General features: G+C 50.3%; 2 protein-coding genes across 4 annotated transcripts in view; one reads left to right on the forward strand and one right to left on the reverse strand.

Moving 5' to 3' along the window:
- MRNIP (MRN complex interacting protein) overlaps nt 1-14,791 on the forward strand; it is a 27,197-nt gene extending 12,406 nt beyond the window's left edge. For 2 of the 3 annotated variants that reach the window (XM_082723663.1, XM_082723662.1), the window contains 4 exons: nt 2,605-2,680; nt 3,820-3,974; nt 4,596-4,683; nt 13,602-14,791. In XM_082723663.1, coding sequence (XP_082579789.1) covers nt 2,605-2,680; nt 3,820-3,974; nt 4,596-4,683; nt 13,602-14,087 — 805 coding nt within the window. In that variant the 3' untranslated portion in view covers nt 14,088-14,791. Of the gene's footprint in view, nt 1-2,604; nt 2,681-3,819; nt 3,975-4,595; nt 4,684-6,097; nt 6,141-13,601 lie in introns of all 3 variants that reach the window. The other variant, XM_082723664.1, reaches the window with a different exon arrangement.
- Nucleotides 14,486-25,152, reverse strand: SQSTM1 (sequestosome 1). Its single transcript, XM_082723649.1, has 8 exons — nt 24,907-25,152; nt 23,043-23,138; nt 22,295-22,524; nt 22,040-22,181; nt 21,282-21,362; nt 16,719-16,930; nt 16,337-16,532; nt 14,486-15,327 (listed from the first exon to the last, which is right to left on the reverse strand). The coding sequence occupies exons 1-8, from the start codon at nt 25,109-25,111 to the stop codon at nt 15,176-15,178; spliced, it is 1,314 nt and encodes a 437-aa protein (XP_082579775.1). The 5' UTR covers nt 25,112-25,152; the 3' UTR covers nt 14,486-15,175.
- Nucleotides 25,153-25,211: the final 59 nt, after the last annotated feature.

Raw genomic sequence — 25,211 nt, forward strand, 5'->3', positions numbered from 1 at the left:
GGCACCCCAGAAAAAAAATTTTTTTTAAATATTTTATTTATTTATTTGACAGAGAGAGAGATCACAGGTAGGCAGAGAGGCAGGCAGAGAGAGAGGAGGAAGCAGGCTCCCCACCAAGGAGAGAGCCTGATGCAGGGCTTGATTCCAGGACCCTGGGATCATGACCTGAGCCGAAGGCAGAGGCTTTAACCCTCTGAGCCACCCAGGCGCCACCCCAGAAAATTATTTTTTAAATCAAATACAATTTAGAACAGCATCAAAAAATTAGATATGTAGGGATAAATATAACAAAATATATGCAAGATCTGTTCAGTAAAAACTACAAAACATTGCTGAGAGAAATTAAAGAAGAGCTAAATTAACAAAAAGATATAACATGTTCATGGATTGGAAAACTCAATATCATGAAGATTTCAGTTTATCTTAAATTGGTAGAGATAGGGGCGCCTGGGTGGTTCAGTGGGTTAAAGCCTCTGCCTTCGGCTCAGGTCATGATCCCAGGGTCCTGGGATCGAGCCCCACATTGGGGCAGAGCCTGCTTCCTCTTCTCTCTTTTTCTGTCTGCCTCTCTGTACTTGTGATCTCTGTCTGTCAAATAAATAAATAAAATCGTTAAAAAAAAAAATTGGTAGAGATACCCTAGTCAAAGTCAAAATTCCAGTGGGCTTCTTTTTTTTTTTTTTTTTTTTTTTTTTTTGCAAAAATTGACAAACTGATCCTATTATATAGAAATACAGTACCTCAGGGCACCTGGGTGGCTCAGTGGGTTAAGCCTCTACCTTCGGCTCGGTTTGTGGTCTCGGGGTCCTGGGATCAAGCCCCATGTTGAGCTCTCTGCTTAGCGGGGAGCCTGCTTCCCTCTCTCTTTGCCTGCCTACTTGTGATCTCTCTCTCCCTATCAAATAAATAAATAAAATCTTTAAAAAAAAAAAAAAGAAATATAGTACCTAGAATTACCAAGACAGAGCTAGAACACTTGTGCAGGCTGGTTTCAAGATCTACTATAATGCTACAGTAATTGAGACAGTGTGCCATTGGTGAAAGGCTAGACGTAGAGATAAATCAGAAGGTAAATGGATAAACAAATTACAGGTATGTTCCTGCAATGGGATGCTACAATATTCAAAATAACAAGGGCAAATCTCAGCAACATTGCTAAGTGAGAGAAGCCAGACACAAAAGACTACATATTGTAGGGATCAGTGGTTTTCTCAGGGAGAGGATAATTGCCTCTAAAGACACATATGAGAATTTCTGGGAGTGATGAAAATTTTCCATATATCTCAATTAAATTTTTTTTTCTCGATCTTAATTGGATAATAGTTTCAAAGATATAATTCATCAAGACTCATTTAACTATACACTTAAATTTTAGTGTATTTCCTACCTTAAGTTAATTTTTAAGGTTAAAAAAAATCTGCCCTTAGACACAGGAACATGATAAAATTACAGAAGACAGAAGACAAAGGGAAGAGCTAAAAAGTAGCTAGAGAGAAGAGAGATTGCCTACAAAAGAACAGCAGAGGCCCAACTTCTCGGTGGTAACTTTAAAGCGAAAAGACAGACTGCTGTCTTCAGACTGTTGAGAACTGTCCTTTGTTGGAGTCGAGTCCCTGAATCAGAAAGGTGAGCAGAGGTCTGGCCGGTAGCTGTTAGGACACGGCTCAAGTGAACGCCAGAGTATCAGCCCTGTGGCCAGGTAGGTGTTGCACGTGCATGCTCCCGTTACCTCTTTATAATTGCTCTGTGAAGATCGTGGATGTCTGCGTACCAGTGGAGAAACTGAAGACCAGAGGCCCACACTCAGCCACTCACTGGAGAGAGGCCCCGTCTGATGGTGCGATGTAACCACCCTGTCCAACGGGGGGGGGGGGGGCTGGCTTTGCTCCAGCCTCTGGCGCTGGCACAGTAAGTGTCCTCCTGGCCAGTCATGCCCCTCAGAGGCCATGGAGGCCCTGGCCCCCCACTCTCTATGTGTCGAGAGGACCCTGCTGCCCCTGGGAGGCTGGCAGAAGTCACTGTGACACACACATAATGTCTGTCCACATTCATAAGGGTAGAACTCTGAAGACATACTTTTATAACTGTGCAGCAGACACCTCCTCGCCTTTGCTGACAGGAGAGACTCTACTATAAGGCTTCCGCTGACGTTACTCTATCCCAGACCCCCAGCAAGGCACTGGCACACGTCATCTCTTTCATCTTCAGTCACCCATGCCATCTTGTGTTTGTGGAGAGGGAACTGGGGTACACTAACAAACCCAAAGTCACACTGTCACAGTGACGGCCAGTCACTCGCAAAGCCAGGATGCAAACATGGGTCTGTCTAGGTGACGAGTTCACCCCTTCTGCCCATGTCACCTTTCTTGTTGATGGACGGCTTGACCAGCCTAAATCTGAACAACAAATGGTCCCTCCTTGCAGGCCCTTCTAAACTGTTTGAGTATCACCAGATTACATCAAAACAACAGACATAAGATCCTAAGATCCCTAGAGCAGTCCTTGATATCCATTGTCAAGTATGCATATCCTGGCGTCCCCATCTCCTTGCCCTTCGTCTCCCGGGTCATTTCACTAAGGACACATGTATAATCTTTCACTGAGGTCTCTGGAAGAACCTGGAAATGTTGATGAAGAGGAAAATGCGGGGCCCAGGCAGGCTGAGCATGAGAGTGTGCAGGTAAGTATGTCTCAGAGGGGGTTCTCTTGTTGGTCTTTTGTGCAACAAATGCTGTCTAACACACACTGGTTTAAAGCTTCAGGGAACACAAAGTAAACCCATCCTTTTGGTAATCTGGAGACAGCCCTGTGTAGTGGTAATTACAGGACTCTGAAACGGGCGTTGTCTTTGGCTGGGAGCTCTCTGAACTTCGCCTGAACTTCACCTGCTTGTGTCTCTTCCCTTGGCCCCGTTGCGCTCTGGGCACACCTCAGCTAGGGGAAAGATGCTGTTGCAGAGTCCCTGGCTTTCATGTTCCCTTTCTCCAGACAGAGCCTCCCTATGGGGCTCCCATCCAGTTTTCTGCCCCAGTGCCCAGTAAAGTAGGTGCTCAGGCCATGGTGGGTGGGTGGTGTGTGTCAGAGCTTGAGTGACTGAGGAGGTGACACCATGGGTACACCCAGGGTGCCGTGGGTACATGGAACACTGTCCTGCCAGAGCCGGGGGCATGGGAACAGCTGTTGGAGGCTCCCCGCCCACCAGAGGACAAAGCCCGCCTCTGCTCACAGAATCGCGTTGGCAACGTCCTCCCTCTGCTGGCTTTCCATATTTTTATTATAAACGGGAGTGTTGCTCATACACCACTTTAACACAACAACTCTCATATAGTTGGTGTTCTGTTTCCGGTTTTGTCTGCTGAGGGACTCCATCTCACATCATCATGATTATGAGAAATCCTAGTTTGCGTCCCAGAATTTTCTTGCATGTCATTCCCCTGCTGTAGAGTCTGCAGTGATGCCTGATATCTACAGAATATAGTGGAGGTACTGATATTTACCCCATGATGAATGGGCATGTAGATTATTTCCAGATTTTCTCTGTGGTGAGTTTTCACTTTGATTTGTGTCACTTGGATGAGCCTTTTTGTGCTTTTGTCTTCCTTTGAAACCAGTAGGTCGGGGAGCGTGGACATTTGGAAAGTTCCTTGATGAGTCGTGTCCAGCAGCTTTCCCACGCTCTGTGCCAGTGCACAGCCCCCAGTGTGCCACAGGACGTCCATCTCCCCATTATCACCCCCCCACACACACACACACAAATGCCTTTCCTGGTGCCAGAGCAGATATGGGTCCTGAGAATAAACTTGCTTCCCAATCCTGCAGGAAAAACCCCAGTCCTCAGAGAACCGCTGGTTGAAGTATCTGGAAAAAGACTCAAAAGGGCTGGGGATGGAAGGAGGTGTGTGTTTCAAGAGCCCACCCTCGTCCAGGACAGAGAAGCCAGAGCCTTCCTTCAATACAGGCCTGCCTAAAAAAAGGTGCTAAGCTCGTCACTGATCCAACCACTGTCCTGTCCCCACGGTGCCTCACAGGGAGTGACGAGTGGCCACTGGCGGTCAGCAGCGTGGAGCAGCCTGGAGGGAGGTGCCGTCACCCCCAAGCCCTTCTTGGCCTTGCGGAGTCCCAGGTGCTGCCGTGTGGTGGTCAGGGTCGGGTAGGATGCCAGCACGGGCGCCTTTTATGGCGCTCACATCCTTGTGACTGCACACAAAGTGCAGTGTGGCCAGGGTTGATTGCAGTTCTGGGAGCTTGTAGCCTGCAGTGGGGAAGACCTGACCTTTTGTAGGTCTGTGCTCCTCTAGTTTCCATGAGTCTTCGGAGTCAGTACCTGGTCTAGAGCCAGGGTTGCCCCTACAGGGCAAGTGATATTGGGAGTTAGATTCCAGTTCAAAGTAAGAACTTCCTAGCAACTACAAGCTCTAGGGCAGAGAAGTGGGCTGCCTTGGGTGTCATCGGGCAGCCTGCTCTTGGCAGCCAAGCAGAAGTTGAGCAGCCACTTGGGTGGGAAGCTGTTTGGGAGGACAGGCCCCTACTTGTGCTGGGATGACCCCAAGTATGGTGACAGGACTGGATTCTTGACAGTGCTTTCTCTCCACCAGGAAATGGAGCCAGAGCACAGTCCAACCTCCACCCAGCCCTGATGTCCAGAGCCTGGGTGATTCTGAGGTTACCTTGGAGCCCCAGAAGGTCAGTGATTGAGGACAGTGTTTCTCTTCTGGTCCCAGTAACCATGAAACACACATAGAATTGCTAACTACCCAAGTGTTGTCTGCTCTGACTTAAGCCATCCTTGTTCTCTGGCCTGACCATGTCCCTGCCATGCCCAGTCTCAGTGATGTGAGCTCCTGGGCACAAGGACAGCTTGTTGCCTTGGAATCAACCAAGTTTGAGCAGTAGGGCTTTTGAGTCAGGACCATTCTCTTCCCTTGATGTGCCGGGGCAGGTCTTTGTCTGACTGTCCAGCATAGGACCTGCCCCGGACTTCTGAAGAACTGTTCTCAGCCTCATTGTCACCCACCCAGGTGGTCCTTGCGCATCGAGGCGCTGTCCTCACCTAGGATCTGCTCTTTTTTTTGTTTGTTTGTTTTTTAATTTAACAGAGATCGCAAGTAGGCAGAGAGAGAGGAGAAAGCAGGCTCCTTGCTGAGCAGAAAGCCCAGTTCAGGGCTCGATCCCAGGACCCTGAGATCATGACCTGAGCTGAAGGCAGAGGCTTTAACCCACTGAGGCACCCAGGCGCCCCCCCCCTATCTTGTTTTTATTTTCATTTTTTGAAGTATGGTTGACAGATGATGGTATATTACTTCCAGGGGCACAACACAGTGATCTGGCAGTTTAGTACTTGAGTCCGTGCTCACCAGGCCAATCATCGTCCGTCAGCACACGCTGTTACAATATTACTGACTCTATGCCCTATGCTATATTTTTCATCTCCTCCCTTATTTTTTGCCAGAAGTTTGTACCACTCAATACCCTTCATTGTTTTGCCCATCCCTTTGTCCCCTTCCCCTTGGGCCACCACCAGTTCTCTGTACTTATGAGTACTTCTTTTTTTTTTTTTTTTTAATTTTATTTATTTATCTGACAGAGATCACAAGTAGGCAGAGAGGCAGAGAGAGAGGCGGAAGCAGGCTCCCTGCTGAGCAGAGAGCCCGATGTGGGGCTCAGATCCCAGGACCCTGGGACCATGGCCTGAGCTGAAGGCAGAGGCTTTAACCCACCGAGCCACCCAGGCGCCCCTATGAGTACTACTTTATGCCTGAGTAATATTCCATTATGTAGGTACACACCACATCTTCTTTTTCCATTCACCCATCAGTGGACACTTGAGCTGCGTCCCTATCGTGGCTGTTGTAAATAATGCTGCAGCAAACATAGGGGTGCCTAGATCTTTTCAAACTAGTATTATTGCTTTCATGGGTAATGAAATTACTGGATCATATGATTTTCTATTTTTAATTTTTGGAAGAAATTCCATACAGTTTTCCACAATGGCTACACCAATGTACATTTCCACCAACACTGCACAAGAGTTCCCTTTCTCCACATCTTCCCCAATACTTGTTATTTCTTGTCTTTTTGGTGCTACCCATTCTGACAGGTGTGAGGATAATCTCGTGGTTTTGATTTGCAGTTCCCTGATGGTGAGTGATATTGAGTATCTTTTCATGTGTCTGTTACCTATCTGTATCTCTTTGGGAAAATGTCTGTTCAGGTCCTCTGCCCATTTTTTATTTAATTGGATTATTTGGGGCTTTGGTGTTTATAAGTTCTTTATATATTAAGGATGTTTTCAGGTACATTGTAAATATCTTTTTCCATTCATTTTGTTAATGGCTTCATTATGCTTCACTTCACTATGCAAAAGCTTTTTACTTTTATGTACTCCCAGTATTTTGTTTTTGCTTTTGTTTGCCTTGTCCGAGAAGACATAACCATAAATATATTGCTAAGGCTAATGTCCAGCAGCTTACTGGCTATGTTTTCTTTTAGGAGTTTCATGGTTTCATTTCTCACATTTAGGTCTTTAATCCATTTTGAATTTATTTTCTCATATTGTGTAAGAAAGCAGTCCCATTTTCTCACCACCTTCCATTGAAGAGACTCTCTTTGGCCCATTGTATATTCTTGCCTCTTTCATCCTTTATTATCTGGCCATAAAATTATGGGTGTAATTCTGAACTTTCTATTATGTTCCATTGATCTATGTGTCAGTTTTTAATGCCAGTACCATACTGTTTTGATTATGATACCTTTGTACTATATCTTGAAATCCAGGATAGGTTTTTTTCTTTCTCAAGTTTGTTTTTGCTATTCAAGGTCTTTTGGATTCCATACAAATTTAAGGATTATCCTGTTCTAGTTCTGTGAAAAATAGTAGTGGTATTTTCTTGTGGATTGCACTGAATTTCATAGAATGCTTAGGGTAGTATGGACATTTTAACTATATTGGCCCTTCCCATCCAGGAGCATGGCTTATCTTTCCATTTGTTTGTGTCATCTTCAGTTTCTTTCATCAGCATCTTAGTTTTCAGAGTATAGACCTTTCACCTCCTTGGTTAAATTTATTCCTAAGTATTTTACTCTTTTTTAAAAAATTAACTTATTTATTTGAGAGAGGCAATAGCAAGAGAGAACACGAGGTGGGTGGGGAGAGGGAAAAGCAGGCTCCCTGCCCAGTGCAGGAATTGATCCCAGGATCCTGGGATCATGGCCTGAGCCGAAGGCAGACGCTTAACCAAGTGAGCCAGGCCTCCCTTTTTGTTTTTTATTTTTGTTTTTTTTTTTCTTTTTGCTATTTCGTTATTAGTGTATAGAAACACAACAGATTTCTGTATATTCATTTTGTAACTTCACTGAATTCATTTATCAGTTCTAGAAGTTTTTAGGTGGAATCCTTAGGGTTCTCTGTATAAAGTATCATGTCACCTGTAAATAGGGAATTTACTTCTTCCTTACCAGTTCGGATGCCTTTTATTTCTTTTCCTTGTCTGACTGCTATGATAAGACTTCTAGTACTGTGTTGGATAGAAGTAGTAAGAGTGGACATCCTTGTCTTGTTCCTGAGTTCTTAGAGGAAACGCTTTCACTTTTGTGCCATTTGGTATGGTGTTAACTATGGATTTGACTTCTGTGGCTGTTATTATGTTGAAGTATGTTTCCTCTAACCCCATTTGTTGAGAGTTGTTTTTGGTTTTGGGTTTTTGTTATTGTTTTTTGTTTGTTTTGTTTTTTATCCTGAGTAGATGCTATATATGGACAGATGCTTTTTATGCATCTGTTGTGGTAACTATATGGTTAGTCTTGTTGAAGTGACGTGTCCCCTTGATTTGCAAATACTAAACGACACTGGTATAACTGGAATCAATCCTGCTCGATTGTGCTGAATGGTCCTTCTAACATGTTGCTGAATTTGGGTTACTGAGATTTTGTTGACGATTTTTGCATCTATGTTCATCAGGGATTTTGGTCCATAATTTTCTTTTTACATAGTGCCTTTTCTGGTTTTGGTATCAGGGTGATGCTGGTAGAAGGGTCATAAAATGAATTTAGAAATTTTCTTTCCTCTTCTATTTTTTGGAGTAGTGTAAAGAAAATAAGTATTAAGTCTTTAAATTTTGCTAGAATTCACCTGTGAAGCCTTCTGATCCTGGACTTTGGTTTGTTGGGAATTTTTTTTTGTTACAAATTCTATTTCATCACTACTAATTGGTCTGTTCAAATTTTCTATTTCTTCCTGATTCATTTTTGAAAGATTTGTTTCTAGGAATTTATGTAATGCTTCTAGGCTGTCCAACTTGTTGTCATATAATTTTTTAATGGTAGTCTCAGAGTCTTGTGTTTCTGTGATGATGGTTGCTACCTCTCCTCTTTCATTTCTGATCTTACGTATTTGAGTTTACTTGATGAGTCTAGCTAAAGATGTACCACTTTTATTTTTCAGAGAACCAGCTCTTGGTTTGACTTGTCTTTCCTGTATGTTTTCTTAGTCTCTTTTTCCTTTATTGCTGCTCTGTTTTTGAGTCCTTCCTTCTACTAACTTTGGGCTTTGTTCTTTTTCTTTCTAGTTCCTTTAGGTGTAAGATTAGATTATTTGAGATGTTTATCATTCTCCTTTTTTAAAAGACTGTATTATATATTTGAGAGAGACCATGGAACAGGGGCAGATGGAGAGGGAGAAGCAGGCTCCTCACTGAGCAGAGAGCATGAAGCGAGGCTCCATCCCAGGACCCTGGAATCATGACCTGAGCTGAAGGCAGATAGATGCTTAGCTGACTGGGCCACCCAGGCATCTCCTAATATTTTTATTATTTTTGAGGGAGGCCTCTATTGCTATAAACTTCCATCTTAAAACTGATTTTCCTGCATCCTAAAGATTTTGGACCATTGTGTTTCATTTTCTTTTCTCTCCGTGTATTTTTTTTTTCCTCTTTAATTTCATGGTTGAGCCACTGGTTGTTCAGTAACATATTGTTAGTCTCCATATGTTTGTGTTTTTTCCAGTTCTTTTCTGGTCATTGATTTTAGTTTTATAGAGTGTGGTTGGAAAAGATGTTTGATGTGATGTCAATCTTCTTAAATTTATTGAGACTTGTTTCGTAGCCTAACATGTGACCTCTCCTGGAGATAGTTCCTTGTATACTTGAAAAGAATACGTATTCTGCTTTTCTTAGATGGAATGTTCTGTATGTATCTGCTAAGTACATCTGTGTCTTTCAAAGCCACCATTTCCTTATTGATTTTCCATGTAATAGAGGCATTAAAGTCCCCTACAATTATTCTATTACTGTCAACTTCTCCCCTTCGTCTGTTAATACTTATGGGTTTAGGTGTTCCTCTGATATTGGGTGCATGGATACTTAGAGCTGTTACACCCTTTTGTTGGGCTGATCCCTTTATCACTGTAATGCCCGTACAGTCCTTAAGTCTACTTTTTCTGATGAAGTATTGCTACCGCAGCTTTCTTATCACTTCCATTTGCATGGTGTATCTTTTCCTGTCCCTTCACTTTCAGTCTGTCTTTAGGTCTGAAGTGACACTTGTAGGCAGCACATAGATGGGTCTTGCCTTTTTATCCATTCAGTCACCCCATACCTTTTGACTGGAGCTCTGAGACAGTTTAAGATAATCATTGATAGTGTTTGTTTACTGCCATTTTGTTATTCCTGGTTGTTTTCATGGTTCTTCTCTGTTCCTTTCCTTAGTGTTGTTCTTAGGTTCCTTTCTATTCTTTGTGCATCTGTCATAGCTTTTTTTTTTCTTCTTTTTAGGATTTTTATTTATTTTACAGAGAGAGTGTCGGAGGGCGGGGGCAGAGGGAGAGAGAATCTCGAGCCGACTCCCTGCTGAGGGCGGTGGAGCCCAACACGGTGCTCAGTCCCAAACCCTGCCCTCACCACCTGAGCTGGAATCAAGAGCTGGGCACTTAACCCGAGTAACCCAGGCACCCCAGTTTTTTGTAGTTTTTTTAAACTATCCTAGATTTTTGATTTGTGATTACCGTTGGGTTCATACGGAACAAGAGTTGTACGTATCACAGTCTGTATTAAGTTAATGGCTGCTTAAGTTCAAACACATTCTAAGAGCCATACTTAGATATGGCTCTTAGCCATACTAAGAGCCCCTCCACACTTTATGTATATATTTTATATCTTTCTTGTGTGTGTGCCTTGACTACTATCTGTAGATATCATTGATTTTACTACTTTTGCATTTTAATCTCCATAGGGGCTTTAAGAGTCTCATGCTCTACCGACTGAGCTAGCCGGGTACCTTCCATAGGGGCTTTATAAGTGATTAACCCACTACCTTTCCTAGATGTTTGCTTTCCCCTGTCAGATTTTTTCCCTTCATAATTTTCTTCCACTTATGGGCTTTTCTTTCTTGTTAAAGTTCCTTTAATATTTCTTGTAAAGGTTGATTTAGTGGTGATCCTTTGAATTTTGTCTGGGGAACTGTTTAGCATGTTTAAAATTCTGAATGACAGCCTTACCAGGTAGAATATTCCTGACTGTGGGTTTTTCCTTTCAGCACTTTGAGTGTGTCATGCCACTCTTTTCTGGCCTGCAGAGTTTCTGCTGAAAATCAGCATATAGTCTTATGGCGTTTCCCTTGTATGTATGTTTGCTTTGCTCTGATTGCTTTTAAGATCTTCTCTTTGAGGGGCACCTGGGTGGCTCAGCAGGTTAAGCCTCTGCCTTCAGCTCAGGTCATGATCTCAGGGTCCTGGGATGGAGCCCCGCATTGGGCTCTCTGCTCAGCAGGGGGCCTGCTTCTCCCTCTCTCTGCCTGCCTCTCTGCCTACTTGTGATCTCTCTCTGTCAAATAAATAGAATCTTTAAAAAAAGAAAAAATCTTCTCTTTGATTTTGCCATCTTCATTATGTCCTGTGTGGGAATCCTGTTTGGGGCTTTCTGTGCTTCCTAGTCCTGCTATCTGTTTCCTTCCCCAGATTAGGGAGGATTTTAGCTATTGATTCTTCAGATAAATTTTCTGCTGGGTCTTTCCTCTTCTTTTGAGACCCCTGGAATGTAAATGCTGTGAAGTTTGCGGATATCTTAGAGATCCTCTCATCTGGTCTCATTTTTCATTATTTTTGCTGTTCAGCATGGTGCTTTCCACGATCCTGTCTTCCAAGTCGCTGAATCGGTCTTCTGCATCCTCTAATCTGCCACCAATTCCTTCTGGTGTATTTTTTATCATTTTAATCTCTTTGTTGACAGTCTCACGAGTTTACCCACTTACCTTTCAAGTTCAGCAACCATTTCTTACCATTGTTTTGAACTGTTTATCCAGCATATTGCTTCCATTTTGTTTAGCTTTTTCTGTAATTTTGTCCCATTCTTTCATTTGGGACATGGTCCTCTGTCTCCTCATTTTGTCTGATTCTATTTGTTTCTATAGATTAGGTAGGTCAGCTGTCTCCTGCTCTTGCAAATAGTGGCTTCATGGAGAAGCGTTCCTGTGCTGCTCTGTAGCGCAGTCCCGCACGGTCAGCAGAACCATGCCGTGGTGCTAGGGGTGTCCCCTGTGAGCGGTGTGCCCCTGTTGTGTCTGAACTGTGGCCGCTATGGGCATGCTTGCAGGTGGGGCTGGCCGCAGTACTCCGATTCCCTGCTGCAGCTACACAGGCATGGTCTGTTCCCGGCCCCTTAGACGCCCAGCCGCCCAGCCGCAGCCACCAGGGGTTCTCAGGAGCAGGTCCTGAGTCAGCCCCACAATAGAAGTGGGGGCAGTAGAGCACCGGGCTTAACCCCTTCATAGCTAGCCAGGAGGGCAGGCTGGCACACTGGTCCCTGCCCCCACCCCCAGGGCAGGAGCCACTCTGCATGCAGGGAGGTTGGGTGGAACAAGACCGAAGGGGTGCTGGAGCAGAGCGCCAGCCTGGAGCTGGCACGGGGATGGAGCTGGCTCCCGCGATCACCCACTCGTCCAGGCTGGGGGAGGGCAAGTGAAATACCCACCCCCAGTACTGTTATTCCAGAGGAAACCTGTAGCTCCCTAGCCTGCCAACACCCATCCTAAAATTAGTCATTAAACCTTCACATGCATACCAGGTGCTTTTTATGACTTTCCGTGCGGTGTTGGGCTGGGTTCTTCAGCATGTTGGGTTTTTTGTTCTTGTTTTTTTAAGATTTTATTCATTTGACAGATCACAAATAGGCAGAGAGGCAGCAAAGAGAGGAAGGGAAGCAGGCTCCCCACGGAGCAGAGAGCCTGATGCAGGACTCAATCCCAGGACCCTGAGATCATGACCTGAGCTGAAGGCAGAGGCTTAACCCACTGAGCCACCCTGGTGCCCCAGCATGTTGGCTTTTTAAGGGCAGGGACTTAGTGTCCTGTCACCCTCCAGCTCTGGGTGTTAGGCCCCAGATTTTCAAAGCCAGATGTGATGCAGGGACTGGTTTGCCCAGTGCAGGTCCCCAAGGCCGGGGATGCCCAGTGTGGGGTCTGACCCCATGTTCTCGGAGCTTGTGAGGCCCTTCCCGTCTGTGGCGTCACTCCAGGGGTTTGGTTCCTGACCACACGTCCACCCCTCCTACCATTTGTGATGTGACTTTGCTACAGCCAGCCGTGGACAGTCAGTCCTGCTGCCTTCACAGCATCTTCAGTTAGTTGCAATATGTGCAGTTGTTGCGTCGGTGTGTCTGTGGTAGGAGGTAAGCTCAGGGTCCTCCTGTCCTGCACCCCACACCGCTGCTCATTCTAGAGGCTTCCCTCCTGGCAGGCCAGACCCCACTGTACATTTAAGGCTGCAGAATGCAGGCTCAGCTGTTGTCTCACAGGAGTCACAGGCACAGAGGCCAAGGCTCTCTGCCATCCAACAAGGCCACGGCCAGCCTGTCCAGCTTCAACTGGTAGTACAAAGGTCAGACTTTGATGTTGCCTCTAGCTATGTGGCCCTGAAGCTCTGAGTAATAGAATAATGGCAGTTACTGATGGGCCAGGCCCAAGATTAACATTCAACTGCATTCTCACAGGGAAGGCTCACACGGGCACAGTTTGTTTTGAAGGAGAGGAACTCAGGCTGCGCCATAGTTGAGCAGAGTCCTGGCAGGTCAGGGGCACTGCAGCTGGAACAGCACCACGAGCCTCTTCCACACCACCCTAGGGTTGTGATGCAGGGTCTTGCCTGTCATTGTCAGGACCCGGTGCTGCGGTTGCTTCCTCCTGGGGTCCTCTGCAGCCACTTCCACAGCTCCAAACCCTCCCCATAGTTCTGGAGACTTTCCCATCTGCCTGGCACTGAGCAGACAGGACAGAAGCTCTTCCACCCTTCCTAGATGGTCTCAGGCACCTGATTCTAAGGCTTCCGTGGGAATATTCTCTTGAGGAAGCCCGGTCATGGAATCTGGCAGAGGTGGTGAGGGCATTCGTTTGCCCTGCTTTGCTAATCCACCAGATGAGAGCAGGTCCCCAGCCTGCTGGCCCGAGCAGGGAGAATAGGTAGAACAGAGAGTGGGACGTGTGGGAGCCCCGAGGCGGAGAGGAGAAAGCCGCAGTGCAGGTGTGGGGATCGTTCCCTCCCCTCCCTTGGTCTTGCCAGGCCACTGGCACTTGTTTGGAATAGTGGACATGGTTCTCTCCTGTCATTTCCATTGCAGGACGAAGCTGGCCTGGCCGGGAAGGTCAAAGAAGGTGGCAGCCACAAGGACAGGGGAACTGGGGAGCTTTCTGTTCCTCGGGTGGGTCCTCCACGTCTGGCCCCACAGGTCAGAGTTACATCTTCCAAGTGGGAACGATTCCTTCTGCCACCTGGAAATGGCCCACGTGCAGACATGGAGCCCTCATTGGCCCTACAGAGAGACCCCAAGCATGCTGGGGCAGCACTGGCTGAGCAGGGGAACCTATGGGTCCAGACCCCAAGGGAAGGGCACCCCAGCAGGCCACCTGGTGCACCCAGACTTCCCTGGCCTGCATATACTTTCATGTCAGGGTCTCAGAGGCCCTGTGTAAAGCCCTCCGGACAACCACAGGACATTGGTCCTCTGGCAAAGGACAGTCCCTTGGTCACAGGGGGACAGGAGCCCCCACTTGTGCAACTATGTGACCTTTTTAAAACTGGTGAGGACTTTGAGGATGATCTGTGAAGTGACTTAAACAAGGTTACCCACCCGGACACATGTTACATGAGCCCTTATCCCCTGGACCTCGTGCCCCCTGTCCAAAAAAAAAAAAAAATTTAGCTTCTAAATAGGATGGGAGGGGCAGTACCTGGGAGGCTCAGTTGGTAAAGTCTGTGCTTTCAGTTCAGGTCATGATCTCAGGGTCCTGGGGTCGAGTCCTGCATCTGGCTCCCTGCCTGGGGGTTGAGGGGGGCAGGGAAGGGAGAGTCTGCTTCTCCTTCTGCCCCTCCCCTTGCTCATGCTTCCATCCCTCCCTCCCTCTCACTTTCTCAAATAAAATCTTAAAAAAAAAAAGGACCAGAGATGATTTATACAGACTGTCAACAAGAACAAACTATTAAGTTGTCTCTGGTTGCAACATCTTTGATTAAAGTGCTTACCATTTAATTACAGATTGTTTGCAACACAGCAACAGAATGGTTACAAACGGGTTTTCTTACTGTGAAAGCAACAGACACATTCAAAAGTGAGAGAATTAGAGTGGTTATGGAACAGGCGGTATTCTGTGAGCACCAGCCTCCCTCTGTCAACCCCTCCTCAGTTGCAGATTGAAGAAGCCCAGGCTTGGACTGCCCTGTCTGCCCTGTCCTCCCCATCCTCACTCCTGCCCCACCTGACAGAATGTCTGCTGTCCTGGCTCTGAACTTGGAGCCGATCAGGTTTCCAGTGAAAATCAACTATAGGTCAGCTTACTATTACAGTCATTAAAAAAAGAAAAAGCATAAGACCATTAGGCAAGACATTCTGAACTGCTGGTGTGATCCTGGTGGGGAGAGAGCAGTAGGCGGCCATCGGGCCTCCGCATCCTCCCAGCAAGGACTCTTTGTCCACCCACAGGAGCCGGCAGACGCTTCTCCGACATCAGCAGCCACACACATGGGCCTCCCCCTCCCATCACTTGCGCTACTGCCCTGGATGGCTTGGTGCATCCCCACCCCCAGATTCTGGAAGAAGAATGCAGAGAAACTGGCCCTGAGAGGGGCCCCGCTGTTCTACACTAGCTCAACACGACCAGGAGACAAGAAGGGGGACGGGACCGGGGGCAGAAGCCGTCACAACGGGTGCTTCGAATACTGGATGGTGTCCAGCGCCGCCCCAATGTCATAGTTCTTGGTCTGCAGGAGCCTGGTGAGCCAGCCACCTTCATCGGAGAAGCCCATGGACAGCATCTGGGACAGGGACTCGATGAGCCGGGGGTCAGCCTCTGCCAGGAGGAGGACAGAAGCCGTGAGGGGGGCAGCCCGCCAGCGCCCAAGGGACCAGCCCTTCCACGAGCCCTCTGCCCAGCATAGTGACCCTCCCAGACAGCCAGACAAGCGCGTTCCAGAAAAGGCCAGAAGGTGAGGATTTTGAGCAGCTCTGAAAGGCTGTATGGTCTCCTAATTCGCTTCTGCCAATACAGCAAACTCTGCAGAGTCTGAATAGAAGGCCGCAGCTGTAATTCACGGCAACTTCCGTCCCGAATACTGACATCTTCCGTCCCGAATACTGACATCTGACCTTCTTCCAGTTTTCACATCTTGACCTCTTCCCAACCATTATCCAAATGAAAAAATCAGGGCACCTGCCTAGGGGCTCAGTCGGTTAACTGTCTGCCTTCGACTCAGGTCATGATCTCAGGGTCCAAGGATCGAGGCCCGCATTGGGTTCCCTGCATAGCAGGGAGCCTGCTTCTCCCTTTGCCCTTCCCCCTCCCCCTGCTCATACTCTCTAAAAAAAAAAAAAAAAAAAAAAAAATTTTTGTTAAAAACAACAGTTTTTGGCCTATAAGTGATAGCCTGCTGTCCCTGTTCCAAGGCAGAGATCAGTATCAGTAGCCCAAAGGGCCAAATGTGGCCACAGGTGGGTTTTCACCAGTTTTACTGTTTAATTAACATTAAATATTAATGTTTAATAATTAAACATTATTGTGAGAATAACGAGCCTGAGCAAGGGATCAGCTGTCCCCTGCTCCTCAGCTGTGCTCCAGGCTGCCACAGTCCCCACCAGGCCTTACTCCCGTGCACACACCACCTCTCCACATTGCTGGGCATCCTGCCTGGCTCCAAAGGGACCCTGGCCATGGACCCCACCCAGAGGTTGACACCTTCCTCAGGGAAAATGGAGGTGGTCTCTAAGTCTGACGGCCTTCGTGATTCTGGGTCCAGACACTAAAAGGAGGGGATAGGATGTTCAGAGAGAAAAAGGCAGAAACAGTTGCTTGAAGCACTTGCCTGGTGGCAGATGTGGGTACAATGCAGCTTCCTTCAGTCCTGTGGGCCCTTCCTGAGAAGAGTCTAGAGAGCCTGGCCCTTCGGATTCAGGCATCTGTAGAGACTGGAGTTCCCCTGTAGACGGGTCCACTTCCTTTGAAGACAAATGAGTCCAGTCTTCGTCTCCTCCCGAGCAGTTATCCGACTCCATCTGCTCCTGGAACAGAAACCCCGTGAGCACACAGGACCCCCGCACCAAGCCCACCTGCCCCCAGCCTCCACTCCTGCAAATGGTAAGGAATGTTCAAGCAGCGGGTTGGCAGAACACCACAAATGCCCCAGACGGCCCTCTGCCGTCTGGTGGACTGTGCACGCGCCGGGGGTCGAGGTAGGAAGCACTTGCCTCGGGCAGCCCTGACTCCAGGGCAACCTTGTCCATCTGCTCCGCCAGGGACTGCGCCACGCCCTCCGGGTCCCCGTCCGGTTTGCTGGGGTCTGAGGAGCAGCTGCTTGGCTGAGAGCCGCACTTCTCCTCAGTGCTGGAGCTGCCTGGAGAGACGGGGGTGAGGCGGCTTCTTTTCCCCCCGTGTTCCACATCAATATCCACTTCAATGCCTGCAGAGACCGAGGAGGAAGCAAACACCTGTGAGGTCTCCAGAGGGCTTCCTAGCTGGGGACACAGCTTAGTGGGGAGGGGACCCCACAGAGTAGTGGGGAGGGGACCCAACATACTGGGGGGAACCACAGCGTGGGGGGGTGGCACAGGATAGCACAGCCAGAGCAGGACCAAGGCACAAGGCCAGCCCCCCGCTGCCACAAGGCAGATGGCCGTTCACCTGACCTTCAGGATCCCCAAGGGCTAACTGCTGCCAATATCCTGGCCCCAAACCTTGGCTCCCGGCACATGTCTGCTGACTTGTGCACCTTACTGGCCCTTCCTCTTCTTCCAAGTTAATGCAACCTTAATCTCAGTGAACATCCCAGGTCAGCACTGGAGCCAGAAAGCCCATAAAGAGCCCCTGTTTGCCCCATGTGGGCAGCGGGCTAGAAACAGGGAGCCACATACCAGCTGTGGCCAGAGAGCCCCAGCCACAGCACCCAGGACCACGTGAAGCCTCACACGTTGGGTGGGGGGTTGTGGCACAGTGACAGGAAACCCAAGAATCCTGCTTGGCCTTGTGGGAAGCCCACTAGGAGGGAAGCCTGGGCCAGCCAGCAAGTCGCCTGCAGCCCCTCACAAGGGTGCATATGCCACTGAGGGGGACTGAGGGGACGGAGGGCAGAGTCACTGATGCTGTTTTTAATTAATTTATCAGACGGCCACATGCCCCCAGCTTAGACTCCAACCATTCCAGAAGGCTCAAGCAAAGATTCCTGGCCCCAACACACAGCCCGCCCACTCCCCAAAGACAGCTTTCACCCCACGCCGCCTTTTTTCTGATGGCTCGAGTTCACGGCTTCTTGTTCTAGATCAACACTTAGCTCCCCTTCCCCTGTCCTTTCAGAAACTCTTCAGTGAAAACCACACTCAGCGTTGAGGTGAACGCCACTACATACAGCTTTGCTCTGCCCTCATACGTAAGCGTTTCAGCTAGGAATGGCACTCGAGGTTGAGAAGCCAGTTCTGTTCAGACCTTCATAGTCACTGGTTGACAGTCTTCTGGTGTTGGCCCCTGGAACTCTCAAGCTCTTACAGTAACCTGGAGCATTTCCAGAGCCTCCCGTTCTCCAGAGGGCTCTGCTCCAGGACAATGAGGTCTGGAGTGGAATCTTTTCTGGTCACTGTCCAGGGCACTTGGAGTCCTTTTCAATCTAGAGGTTAATGTCCTCTGGGCCAAGATGGTCTTATATTCTTTGTTCATTTCCTTCCTTCACTTTTGTCTGCTCCCTTCACAGAATTCCCATTAGCTGTCCTACCCTGGGCCTCCGGGAATTAATCCTTGATTCTTCTCACCTTTTTTCTCTTCTCACCTCTATTTTGTTTTTGGAGTATTTCCTTAAAGTGACCTTAAATCTAAGTCTTCTTTTAAGTTCTTTATTCTGGCTATTTTTCTTAATTTCTTAAAAAAAAAAAATGTTCTTGAACTGTTTATCTGTTCTTAAGATACCAGTTTTATCTTGTTCTTTTTTCAAGGATGGAAAAGCTGGACACTGACATTCTCTTTCCTGTAAAGCCCGACCCCAAGTTCCTTCTCGTCCATGTGCAGGAAGTGCCCAAAAGGCTGGAGACCATGGCCTTTGGACCCTACCAAGGCCCTCTCAGAGGGCCAGAGCCATCACTCGTCTCCCTCTGGAGGGTGGCTGACTGAGTGCCTGGCCAGGCAGCGGAATCCCAGGTGGCAGAGCTGTGGGACCTGGCTCTGGCCTGTCCGGCCTCTACTGAGCAGGGACACCCCAGCCAGATCCACTGCCCATTCACGGGGCCCAATTTCAGGCTGGTGCCTCACCCTGCCCTGTGTCCCTAGGGCTGAAGCTTCCCTGTGTCAAATGCTCCAGCAACAAAGCATCAGGTCTTGTGTGTGCGTGGGCAAGGACCAGCAGCTGGCTGACCAGCCAGTGATCTCCACGTGATCCTTAAGAGTGGCCTTCAACCACCCACACCACCCCCTACCCAGTTCCTTGGCCTTTCCTGACAGGCCCCAGGACCCCTGAGCAGGCACGTGAGTTTCCACGCTGCTGGTCACCACCCTTAAACTCTTCCCACCATTCAAGGCGTGAGGTCTTCTTACCTTCTCTAGCACTTTTTCCCCCTTTTCTTTGTCCATGTTGCTTTATATTCCTGTGTTTAATCCCTTTACTGCTACTTTGGTACAGCCGTGAGGAGCAAAGAGATAAAAGCGGGCTTAGCTACCAATACCCTCATCTGAATATTTAAGTCCTTTTTCTCCTTCTATCCTCCCCCAACTTTTCGTCATGAATGGTTCAAGCATGGGTGTCTGAGTGGCTTAGTCAGTTGAGCTTTTGGGCACTTAGTTTCAACTCACGTCATGATCTCAGGGTCATGAGCTAGAGCCCCACATCAGGCTCTGCACTCACTGGGAAGTCTACTTGAGATTCTCTCTCCCTCTGCCCCTCCCTCACACGTGCTCTAAATAAATCTTTTTTTTAAAATAAATCTTTAAAAAAAAAAAAAAAAGGTTCAAGCAAACAGAAAAGTTGGAAGGACATACAATAAACACCCATACACAGTCTTGGTTTTCTATGTGGACAAATGACAGGACTTCCGTAAATGAACCAGAGAGATTCTAGAACCCCAATTTCTCCAACAGATAACCTGAGACATAGGGGCTTACAGACTGTACCACTGGTTGTGGCCTGCTTCCCCGGAGCCTGTGAAGGGGAGGGTCTTCTGAAGACCCTGGGACAAGGAAAGGACCTGCGGTTTTGGGTCGCAGAGGTCAGTGACTGCAAACTCGGGCTGGGAGCGGTCCCGGGCCTCAGCAGCGGACCTGCTCAGCTGGCTCTCAGGGCACCTACCAAACAAGGCCTTGGGGCGGTGCTTTAAAATTGCTGAGTCACTCATAGTCCACCCTCTGGGAGGTGTTACTGGCTGTCCCTCTGGGAAGGGAAGAGTCCCTTCTAGGCCATTAGCATAGGAGTCATCCTAGCTGTCAGGACCACCTAAGAAGGAAAATACCCAGAGTTCTATTGAGTTTAATCAATTCTGCAAGTGGCTTTCCTCAACTGAAACCATTCAGAGGCATAGGTACTGAAACTGTCCTTGTGTGAGAGCTTCAGGCTCCTCCCTAGTGGGTACACAGCAACTCCCATTTGCTCTGCAAGACCTGAAAAGGCCTTTACCCTTATCCTACACCTCTGAGTGTGGCCAAAATTATTCCCCTCTGTCCCAAGTGGGAAATCCAGGTCAAGTTCTAAAACAGGCCACACTCAAGATGGTCCTCACGATGGACAGCAAGTGGAACTCAAAGTCCCTGGCAAGCCTTTGAAACTCACAGCTGCTAAGCCTGACCCACAACCAATTTGCCAGAATCCAGAAGGTGGACCTGGGACTCTGCAGTTTCAAGATTCCCTACCTGGATCTAGAATGGGATTTGGGACTCCACAGCTTGTCTGGTTTGTTCTTTTAGTGAAAGACTTTGTTCTTCAGAATAATTTTAGGTAAGTTTCCATACGCCAAAACATACCAAAAAACAAACAAACAAAACACCCCGTTGTTGGTGATTCGGAGGCTCAGCCAGCCTTAAGAACCACTGACCATTTACCAGCTTCCAAAGAGAAGCTTCCCATCCTCCTAAATCATGCCTCCCGTCACAGCATCTCGAGTGGCAGCTGGGCTTCAGCACCAGCTTGTCTCCTGATGAGAACCTGGTCTTCGCTCCTCTGCTATCCTGCTAGAAAGCATTAAAAACGTCTGTTCTTTTCCTTGCTCTCCAGAGCCTTTAACTCCAGTGTGAAACTGCAGTCCACACAGTTTCACGGAGGAGCAACACCAGGAGGTCCCCACTGAGCACCGTCCCCGCCCAAAGGAGGGGGAGCTGAAATGCCCTCAAGCTGGGGGCAAGAACAGGCCTGCCTCCCCTTCCCATCAGCATCCGCTCACACTTGGACACTCGCTGCCATGGCAGTCACAAAGTAGAGCACGACTCTAGTCAGAGATCATGGGTCCACTGCACCCTTGAACCAGAAGTCCTAGTCCTAGTGGACTCCCACTGCTGCAGGGCCCAGCCCTGTAGCAGAGGCTCCTGGGATCATCCCAACCTAACACTTGTAGATTCCACTTCACTCCACAGGGAAAGTTCCAGAAAGTGTCAGGGAATTCAACTTTGAGTGGCCTGTGATGCAGTGCACGGTGAAGACTGGCGTGAGGCGACAAATGCTGGCTAGCCCTCAAGGCCCAGAAGTCACCATTCCTCCACGGCGACCCAGGTGGTGACAAGCAACCCACCAGCCACCCCCTCACCAAGTAAAACACTGCTGCTCTCAAAGGACAGAGGCCACCACTTACCCAGAGGGCTCAGGGCAGCCGCCACACTCTCCCCTACGTTCTTAAGGAAATTCACACTAGGATCCTCCGACGGACCAGCAGCTTCAGTTGCAAAAAAAAAAAAAAAAAAAAAAAAAATGTACAAAGCAGACTTCAATACCTGTTACCATTCTATCACCTTCCTCACAGGTGCCCCCCATCCCCGGGGGGGTCTTGTCCTGGCAGCCTTCCCAAACTCTCTCCTGCTCCCGGCTCCTGTGTGCCCCTGGTGCTCAGCCCACGGGGGATTTGCTACATGCGCTTTAGTATGTATAAGATCAGAATAAAACCAAAATCCAGAATTCTGGAACACAAGCCAGATGTTAAAGCTCTTCACTTCCAGACTGTGTTCCAGAATACTTGAGCAGGGGCCCCTGGCCGCCTCAGTCAGGAGAGCATGCAACTCTCAGAGCTCAGGGTTGGGAGTTCAAACCCCACACTGGGTGTAGAGCTCACTTTAAAAAACAGAAGCTTGTCAAATAAATAAATAAAATCTTTAAAAAAAAAAAAAACTTGATGAGGGTGCAGTTTAGGGCTGAGCACTCAGCTAGTACAGGCAAATGAGCAGCCTCGGGCACTCTATGTGTGCAAGGAAGAGAAAGGGGACGCTCCCCACTCCCCAGGGCTCTGTGAGCTAAGGGACACCACCACAGCCGTGCAAGACTGCAGGACATGGGGAAGGCCCCCAGGCCGCCAGCTGGCCACCTCCCCCGTCAGAAGCCAGCAGACGCAAGCCTCACCTGGTTCTGCCGCAGAGCTGGGCCGGGCGTCCCCTGCCCGGGGAGGACGTGGGCTCCAGTTCCCTGGTGGGCCCATCTCCCAGCCGGGCCACCCAAAGTACCCGTGTTTCAGCTTCCGCAGCCAGCGACTGTGAGAGAAGCCCTGGGGGTGGGGAGGAACAGAGGGGCCCAGTGACACCAGAGCAGAGGACTCCCCCACCTCCAGCCCCTGGCCCTCCGTGCCCCCCACCCCGCCTGCAGTGCAGCCCTGCTCACCTCAGGTAAGGGCCCGAAGGCAGCAGGGAGAACCAGCTTGCTGTGCTCCCGGTGCAGGCCCTTCCCCTCGCAGGCGGCACACAGGTCATAGTCCGGGCAGACACTGCACTTGTAGCGGGTCCCTACCACTGGCCCATTGCAACCGTCACAGATCACGTTGGGGTGCACCAGGCCGCGGGGCATCTCCTGAGCACATGGGAGGCGGTGGTCCCGCCGACACTCCTTCTTCTCTGCAGGAAGAGCAGAGAGCCAGAAGGTGGGACCCCACAGTTCCCACTCATCCCCACGGGGGGGGGGGGGGGGGGACCACTTTCAGTGAGCGGGCCCCTGGCCCTGCTCTCCAGACACGGGGTCCGTGTGCAACCCGGCTGTTCAAGTGACAGCAGCAGGGGGACCCAAGAACCTGCCATGAGGCTCCCAGTCCTGTGCCTGGTACCCAGTACAGGGGGCCCGGGCAAGCAAGAGGCCGCAGGGAGTGCTGCCCCCCCCCATTAAAATAAGCCCCACTGCATCCCCAAAGCCGCCTGTGGCACCTGGCTGGGGCAGCATCAAGAGTGAACCCAGAGATCCCCAGGCCCAACCCCTGTGGGACTCCTCTCTCAAGCCAAGCACAGAGAGGACAGAGTCTAGTTCTTAAAGAACCCCAGGACCTTCCCTGCTGCTCAGAGGGGATTGCTCAAGAACTTCAAGCAGGTTTTATTTAGCAAGAAGCACCCGGCTTCAGGGGACCCCCAGAACAAGCCTTTACCTTTAATGTAAATACGGAAGATGTCATCCTTCACATAGGACAGTGCCATGGTCAGTTCCTCGTCACTGGAAAAGGCCACCAAGTCTCCGTCCTCATCTAGATTGTTTACAAGACAGCATGTGAGCACCAGAGGCTTCTCAATTGGACCCAAGCTGCTGAGAAGGACGCAGGCTGGTACTAGAGGGGCATCTGCAGGCCTAGGAACTGAGGCACACCTGAGTGAGCCAGTGCCCGGTGGGGCGGAGGCCAGACTGCCCACTCACTGTGACACTGCCTGGAAGGTAAGCTCTCCGACATGGGCCCTGGGTTCCCGCGGGAGAAAGAGCATGTGCCAGCAAATGGGGGTTGCTGAGGGCGGGGGGCGGCTGGGGGGGCGTACTGCAGCTGCCACTCTGCCTCTGAGCCAGTAGCCCCTTAAGCAGGCACTGCCTCGGTCCATGTCTGGCCAGGCCAAGACCCATCTTCAACTGTAGCAGACCCCCACCCGTGATGGATTCCTGGGGGCCCAGCCCCTCCAAAGGCCTTGGGCCTTTGGCTTTTTAGGAAAGCCAAGAAGAGGAGTCCACCTGCCTGCTTCCGCCCCCAATAAAGCTACAGGATTTGTAATGTACTCTCTGATTTTCAGTTTAGCAAACGGTGCTGAAGTCCCACCATGCAGGCCAAACTAGCCCCCGCACCTGCAGGCTGGGCCAGCTCTGTGGGCCCAGGACACATCTTCCATAAGAACAAGCACAGCGTCAAAAAGTGATAACCCAAACCCCCACCAGCTAAGGAGCTGACGAACAAAACGTGGTTATGTGCGTAGAATGGCCTGTTATTCAGCACAAAAATGAATGAAGTCCAGACACAAGCTACAACACCCCTAAACCTCGAAAATGTTACGCTGAGTATAAGCCGGTTGCAAAAGAGAAGGAAAATAGAGGGCTCCTTGTCCATAGGAAACGTCCAGAATAAGGAAATCAATCAAGAAAAACATTAGCGGTTGCTTAGAGCAGAGGAGGAGGAGAGCTACCTATGCCTTAGGTAAACCTTAGGCCCTTTCTCAGATGATGTAAAAGGCTCTAGTCTAGAACTGTTCCCGCAATGGGGGAGTTACACGGGAAGTAGATTAAAGCTCCATGAAGCTGTCACAAAAACAAACAAGCCAGGAACAGGGTGGGCCAGCTGGCAGCGCTCCTAGGGAGGGCCCGGCACTGCCCCTCCCCGGGGCCGGCCTTGGCTGCCCGCCCCCTCCCGGCCCCGACCGGCTCCCCCGCCCCCACCCTCAGAGGCCAGAGCCCACACCCGCGCCGCAAGAGACGGAGCGCGTTCCTGGGCATCTCCGCTGACCTGTTGCAGGACGGCCCGACTGGGTCGCCCTGCCCACGGCCGGCGGGAGAACGTCTGCACCCAAGCCGGCCTCGGGCGCTCCTAGGCCGCTCCCGCCCGCTCCTCCCCGCCGCCAGCGCCGCCCCCGGCTGGCTCGCCCGCCCGCACGAGCCGCCTGCACGCGCCCCTGTGGTGGTTGGCCCGCCTCCCCCGCCAGCCCTTCCTCCGCGGCCGGCCGGCTCTTCCCGGGCCCGAGGCGGCCCCGACTCGGCCGCAGCAATCGGTCAGCGTAACGCGAGTGCCCGTCGCCAGCAGGCGAGGACGCCCCAGTGCGCCCGGGTCCCGATCTGCGACATCACGGCAGGGAGGGGGAGGGGCCGGCGCCCCCGGGTCTGCGACCCCGGCCCCCGCCGGGAGGGCCACCCCCACCCCCACCCCGCGGGCGCCCCCAGGCCGGAGGAGCAGAGGCAGCCGCCCGCCCCGCCCCGCCCCGTGCTGCCCGGCCAGCCGGCGTCACGGCTCCCCGCAGGCCCCCGAGGGCGCCCGGCCCGCTCACCGCGGTAGTGCGTCTGGAAGCCGCCGGGCCGCAGCACCGGGAACAGGGCGGCCACCCGGCTCAGCAGACGCTCGCAGGGCCCGGGCCCGGCCGCGCCTTCCGCCTCGGCCTCGGCCTCGGCGCTGAAGCAGAAGCTGAAGCGGCGGATCTCGCGGGACGCCTCCTCCTTGCCCAGAAGGTAGGCCTTCACGGTGAGCGACGCCATTACTGCCTGTCGGGAGGTTGGGGACTAACCGGGCCGCGATGACGGCGGGCGAGCGCCTTTATAAGGATCGCGGGAAGCTCCGCCCCTCCCGGCCTCCTGG

Source organism: Mustela nivalis (assembly GCF_964662115.1).
Source record: "Mustela nivalis genome assembly, chromosome: 3".
Classification (NCBI taxonomy): domain Eukaryota; kingdom Metazoa; phylum Chordata; class Mammalia; order Carnivora; family Mustelidae; genus Mustela; species Mustela nivalis.